Below are 7,041 nucleotides of genomic sequence, written 5' to 3'. Positions count from 1 at the left end.
TCGACACAGGACCAACCCAACACCCACTGGTCAAACATTACCCCTCCTTGCGTTGCGGAGCACGCGGGTAACCCTAGTGAGCTACTACATTCTTTCATATACAGTTGCACCTGGAAATAACTATGTCAGTGAAATTTGCTTATGATATATTATGGGGGGATTTAACAAGGCAATTATACATCAAAATAATACGAAAAATGCGCATACAGCACATGAAATATATGACATACTTTGTTAAAGTCAGACTTCTTTCTAACTGAAGCCGAGTCTGAATACCTATTTGGAAGTTGTTATTTCCAGGTCCTACCGGCTCACATATTCATTGATCGGTTGGCAGTCAGCACACCTTATACCACCTTATACCCGACACACTACACTGTTTGTTAAACGTAGAGGAGCCGTTTCTCCGCCCGCCAATGCATCGGTGACAGTACAACCCGTCAATCCGACACGTCAAGGGCACCTGAAGCCGCGATCGACCGACAGCAGTCAGCCTGAGCCGCTTATGTTCTGCCTTAAAAAGACTCGTTCTCAGATAGGACTTTGGCTGAGGATAAGTTTAACACTAGACCATGGCTTACTTCCTCAAAGCGTCTTCCTCCCGATAAGGACTGTTGTGGCACAACGGATAAACAGTCTGTGCAGATCGGCCTTCGGACTTCTTAATAGTTCCGACCACAAAAACACCTAACCGAGTAAACATCCAACCGCTGGCGATTTTGCTGTCCTCCCACGAAGAGCTGCATACCCGCCGCGTAAATCCGCCATTATCTCCTCCCCCTCCCCTCCCCGGGACCTCCTCTGCTCGTTCGGGAGAGCCCGCAGGCCTATTATGGTCGCCGTAATCGTCTTCACTGGCCACTGATGCGATTCGACATCGTTTGTGGCCGCTCCCTGGTCCTGTCAACGGTGACGGCGCCCGAGGGGTCACCCCTCCCCCCTGTGGTGACGGGGGGAGGGGGAGTGACAGCAGTGCGGGCTTCAGAGACGCCGGTGGCGGTCGGCCCTGAGGCTCGGGCACCCCCCCCCCCCCCCGGCTGCAGCAGAGCGGGTGGACGGGGGGCAGTCGGAAAAATAGCGGCGCCGAGTTGCACTGTGAATCGATACAGGCGTGGGTGCGAGGGGCTACCCAAAAGGAAGGCGCTGCACCCTTCCAGGACTCTGAGGGTGACATCGGAACCAGTGATTTTTTCGTTTGACACACGGTGCCGTGTGTACATACATACTGTGTATGCAATCAAGATATCCCAAAAAGACAAGAGCTCGGACAAAAGGATTACCGAATGGTAAGTAAAGAACTGACTCTGTTGAAATCGTGCTCTGAACTTTCTCGCTACTACGACCGATCCTAGCAGACTACCGGTGCGTTCCAGTTTGCATTGTAATCATCCGTCTTGTTATGGCTCTTATACCAGCATGCGCCGGTTATTTTGGGCCGGCTTACCTACAGTGGCGCAACCCCGACATTGATTGATCTTCATGTGATTGTGCTTCATTTGCTGTCATCGATGAATAAACCGCAGGGCTTTGAGCTGATACCGGCCGAATCCAGTGTTTTCGGCCGAATCCGGTGTTTTTGTCTGGGAATGGCTCGTACGATAACGTCTTATTCCAGAGAGGTATTGTATGATGTAAACAGGATGCCAATATGAAGTTATGATGCCCTAACCATCGTTTATTTAGGCCGTATGGCGTGTTGCGCCGTACACATTATGACGTATACACATATGATAGTGATTTGAATTTGGTTGTTTTAGCTAGAGGTGTCAGAGTCGTTTCGCCAGTCTGTACCTATAGCTCTTAAGTCTAACATCCGCCTTATCTTATTATTTTCTTAATTGTTTTACCGCGGTCGTAATCGTGCTTTCCAATTATGTTCCGGAAGGGGTGGCAAAAATAAAATCAGGAACGGAGATAATTAAGTGCTCGAGCCTCGAAGTCGAGACACCATTGACCATTATCACAAAACATTAGATTATCACTTGAATTAGACCGTTCCATGCTTCTATCCTCAGGATACTGAAATCCTTCTCCTCCACACCGCCACCCCCCTCCGGGCTGGACAGGCAACTTTATCTCATGCGGGCTGCTCCCTTGGAGCGGCACCGCTGCTCCCGAGGGAGCGCACCCCGTAGCCGGGTGCAGTGAGTGCCTTGGGGCTGGGTGGCCTGTCCTCTGGACGGGCTCAGCCCCGGCGACTCACTAGGGTGCCTGCCCAGACCAATGTCTCCCCCCCCCCCCCCCCATATCCTATCATCCTCCCGGCTCTGAAATGGTCTTACAGGACCGAAAGGGCCTAACCCAACAAAACAAAACAAACAAAAAAACTTGAATTAACACCAAACACCATTATCAAATACACTAAATGAAATAAAATCTTATTTTGCCAGGTAATTTTTACAAATGTATGAATTATCCCGCGCCCAGATGGGGTCTGCCGAGCAACGCGGTCTGATGGGGGGGGGGGCATTTTGGCCCCCCCCCCTGAGATCTCGAGAACCACACAACATAGCGACAAGCGGTAAACGGTGTTGGATAGCCCCAACGGGGAACTACCTTGTGACCCAATTTCATTGACCTCGGTCAAACCGATGACGTCACAGGTCAGGTCAAAGGTCGAATTTTCACCGTTTACAGGCATTTCAAGAAATGCGTTGTAAAATCGTGTAAAATGCATTTCATTGAAAATCATCGATGGGGAAATGTTCTTCAAACACATATTTTGCTATTTGAAGTCACTGATACCAGGTCAGGTCACAGAGGTCAGGTCACTGGGGGGTCACAATATGAAAGTGTCGTGTGATGCATGTTTTATGGTCCATTTTACATGACAAATGCGATTATGTGGGTCAGACAGACTTTAGGGCCAGCTTAGGTCACGTTTTGGTCAAGGTCAGGTCAAGGTCAGGTCAAGGTCAGGTGAAATTAGGTCAAATTTCAAAGTTGATATTTTTGCATAAAATGGGTATCGATTCGATGCAGCTCGTCACGGGGAGTTCAATGGTGGTCTCCGTTTTGCGCTACGAGGTCTAGAATTTCTAAAAATTGAGTTCAAAAATTTGACGTCATCAATTTTTAACAGTTTTTTCGCTATAACTTGGCCAAAAAAAGAGGTATCGATCTAAAATTTGGTATGTATATCGAAGAGCGCAGGGACTATCACATATTTTCCGTTTTTTTCGAAATTCGAAAAATTTTTGGAATTTTTTTGAGTTTTTCTAAAAAAATCAATTTTTTATTTTTGGGGGTCAAAATCCCAAAATTTTGAAAATCCGAGATAGCAGTTTTGTAGAGCCGTTTTTTCTCTACACAACCACATAAAGAACTTTAAAATTGCTTGTTAACTGTAGAATTGGTGAGCGTTTCAAGATGTCATGTTTTTTGCTCATTTTTACTCGAACATGACCTCAGTTTGACCTCAATAACTCCTGACCTGAGGTGACCTGTGACTTGAAATTTTGTGTGAAGGTGTCAAATTGATGTCCGGTAAGGTACCCAAAATTTGGCGGCGCTGCGCGCCGCCGTTTTCTCGCTATTTAAGAAAAACCACAGGGGGGGGGGGCCAAAATGCCCCCCCCCCCATCAGGGCGCGGGTTATGACAAACTGGAAAGTGCCGCCAGGGGCTGTCGTTTCTATCGAAGGCTGTCCCCTTCTATCGAAATCAATGCGATCATCGATCAATGTGTCTAGGCAAACATGAAGATAACGCTGTCACGCTACACTGCACCAAGCACTGCGCACATCGTCATTTATGTCCCAATGATGACGTCAAAACTCAACACAGGAGCTCTTGAACCGTCGCACCGACAGCAGCTCCTGGTACAGAACTCATTCTAAAAACCTGCACACGACGTGTGAATCTATGAACCGTAATCTACGACATCTATAAAACAGCAGCCCGTTACTGGGTTCTGCAAGGTACCGAGTCAGTGGGGTTTTCTCAGGGGGACGAGACGCCCGTACCAGGCTGGCGGGCGGCCATTTTTGTAACGAGCTCACACTCGAGTGGTCACCGCTCCAAACAATAGGTTTTAGGTTCTAAGTACTGACGCAGCTTTGGGTGAGCATAAGCGGCTCTGGATGTGAAAAACAGTATTTATAAGGCATAAGCTGCTGGTGATAAATGTCTATATTACATAAGGGATTGATGAATATTGATTACGTTCTTAATGCTGGGAAATACCCGTAAGCTGAAAATGTGATAGCTTCTTTGCATTATTTACAACCGTGTATCTGTTTCAGCAGAACAGTAATCGACTACGTAAGCACAGCCGAGCCTTTTTCTGTGATTGGTAGCTTAGACGTTGCCATGAATATATGAAAGCTGGTAGGTACCTACCTATTTTGTTTGAGAGGATAGGGAACCTTTCTGGTATAAAACGAAGGCAGAGAGCTAGATTGCGTCTAAGGTAAATAGAGTGACGCCTGTTCTGGAAACCCAAGCTTTATGCATTTTGAATTTCAATCACACTGAAATCAACACTCCAATACATTTATTTACATACCGATTAGATAGATAGCATCAGTTAAAGGCTAACAAAAGCTCAAGGTGGTCGACACTCGACAGATTCACTCCTGGATATTTTTTTGCTCGATGTGTTTGTTATAGTGCGTAATAAATTCCTACAAGCATTAAGTTAGGTAATGGGTATGCAATGTGCATTCTCTTAATTTAAGGACTATTTAACTTAGTCTAGCTCGTTAATGCCTGATGCTCGCTAGTCTCCGTTTAGTGGACATCAGTGTTCACGCGAGGTCACGGTTGCACTTTGCAGTGAGTGTGAAGCAAAGGAATTGAACAGGTATAGATACTCTGAATTAATGTCATACGCATCGCATCCCCCAATCCATGTCCAACAATCCAAAAATAAATCACACGTCAGAGTGAAATCGCAAGCTGTCACTCTCACCTATGACGAAATCGATGCTACATCTCTCAGGCTCCGCTGTTCTTGTCACAAACAAAAGAGCGTCTATTTTCACAGCTTCAATGTCTCCGCATTGTAAACTCCATTTGCGCTTGCTTACAGCTTCACGGTGGCGGTGTTTCAGTCTGTGTTTGCTTAGGGCACATACCTGACCTGTTGACATTCTGTGTTTGTGTGTGTGTTAAAATGACACGGACGATGCGGTGCGGTCCAGGGAGCCTGGACACCTGTGGTGCCGGAATCCGGGGTCCCCGGGTCCGCCGTGGGTCCGCTGTTTCCCTGGTGACTACCCTCGACGGCGGGGGTCCGTCCGGGCCCGCTGGGATCCCCGACCGCGTCAGTCGCCCTCAGTTTATTCGAGCCAGGACGGGCTGTTTTAGCGACTGGCACGGGGCACACAGCGAAGGATGGCCGGTTTTGCCGTGAGTCATCATTATCACTGAGCGCGGCGAGGTCCACATCGCTCGAATGGCTTGGGGCATTTCGGTTTGCGGCGCAGGTAATGCATCCTTGCACAACACAAACCTCTCTAAGTCTCTGTCTCTTGTACAAATCGATCTTTCAAATGCACCATAGTACGCTGTACCTACGCTACGTACAGCGATTACCTGCGGTTTGATTCATTTATTCACCAGTAAAACGCCTTTTGGGCGAAGAACGAGCGAGCGAGATAGTGAGCCCTGCACGTGCAGAAGGGCGAGAGGGTACTTCCAACGGGCTTGTGCAAAGCACCCTTCTAACCGGTCGCTAGCGGTGTACCAAATTTGAGCGCAATCGGCCCAGCCGTTCCTGAGATCTGGAAGCGGCATTCTGCACGTGCGCACGTGCAAAAAATTCACAACGCCAATTTTCCTTCACGGAAAAGCAGAGTATGTCGACACCACTAAAACGCATTACGGATTACGGTCGACGGACAAGTCTTCATCCATTGGCTCTCCCCTGGGTCAACACTGAACGGGGTACGGCTTACCTCAGGCTGCTCAAGGAATGCTTCTGCCTCAGGTCAGGGACAAGGTTCAAAGAGACGGCCTGTGGTTCCAGCAGGATGGTGCCACAGTGCACACCATGGCAGCTGTTGCGCCAGTGGCTGATCGAGAATTTCGAAGAGCGCGTTATCAGCCGCCTCACCGAGCGACCATGGCCACCACGGAGTCATGACCTCTCCCCGCTGGACTACTGGTTTTGGGGAGTCGCATTGGCAGATCTGAGACAAAACCCTCCTGCAGCCATCCACTGTGAACCACAGTGGAGAGGTTTACTGGAAGCCTGGACCCAGACGTTGTGAGGCGCGGGGTCGACACCTTCGTCAGAGGGCCGAAACGTGTGCCTTAATTAAGGGCGATACAGTGGAAAATTCCTGAGAAGCATTAAAATGAAAGTTGTGTGTGCAAAAACGCTAATGTGTTTCTGTTTCATGTGATGGTACATATTACATGAGGAACATATAAGTCCTGAGAAATAGCTCTTTCAAAAGTAACATTCATTATGTATGATGCAACCGTCGCCCTTGCTTTACTATGCAAAATAACTAAGCTGATGCGTCGGTGACGGCTAGTTTATTGCTGATGGTGAATGCTGGCATGCAGCTGATATGCCAAATGTTGTAGACGGTAAACTATTAACTAATGTATTCGGAATAACCCGACGATATCTTAATCGCAACGACATTGGGTTCGGCTAATATGTCACGTATTTTTGTGATTAAATTGTCGTCGAAGATTTTCACTTTCCATAGTCGAATTCCATGAAGGCAGCTCCAGCAGCTTGTAGTGTGCAAAGCTTGCATAAAGATGAAGCGAATGACTTGCATTCCTAATATCAAAAGCGAAAACAATGTAATCCTTTACTCATTATGACATACCTGTTCGTGGTTACCAGCACTAAGACCTTACCTATATGTATGTTGTAAATATCCGTAAATATTCATCAACATCGCTCCTGCATTTCGTCTATGTCATGCAAACCTCATTTGGTGTTCGCTTCAGTGTACAGCGTGACCACTAAAACCATATCTGACGACCACCGCGGATGTTCCTTCCTTGGCGGTCGGGATGTGAAGGCTTCAGGAAGCTCAGACAGCTCATCTCTTCAGCGGATGACTACCTCCTTTAC

The 7,041-nt window shown here is 47.7% G+C and overlaps 1 protein-coding gene across 1 annotated transcript in view; it reads left to right on the top strand.

Moving 5' to 3' along the window:
- The first annotated feature begins 1,099 nt into the window (after positions 1–1,099).
- LOC122389656 (stAR-related lipid transfer protein 13-like) overlaps positions 1,100–7,041 on the top strand; it is a 43,867-nt gene continuing 37,925 nt past the window's right edge. Inside the window, exon 1 of the mRNA XM_043381872.1 lies at positions 1,100–1,286. Within this exon, the coding sequence (XP_043237807.1) occupies positions 1,284–1,286 (3 nt within the window). The 5' untranslated portion in view covers positions 1,100–1,283. The remainder of the gene's footprint in view (positions 1,287–7,041) is intronic.

Source organism: Amphibalanus amphitrite, unplaced genomic scaffold (genome assembly GCF_019059575.1).
Source record: "Amphibalanus amphitrite isolate SeventyFive unplaced genomic scaffold, NRLGWU_Aamphi_draft 000367F_arrow, whole genome shotgun sequence".
Classification (NCBI taxonomy): Eukaryota; Metazoa; Arthropoda; class Thecostraca; order Balanomorpha; family Balanidae; genus Amphibalanus; species Amphibalanus amphitrite.
The sequence above is the reverse complement of the archived record's forward strand: the minus strand, read 5'-3'. Positions and strand labels throughout refer to the sequence as shown.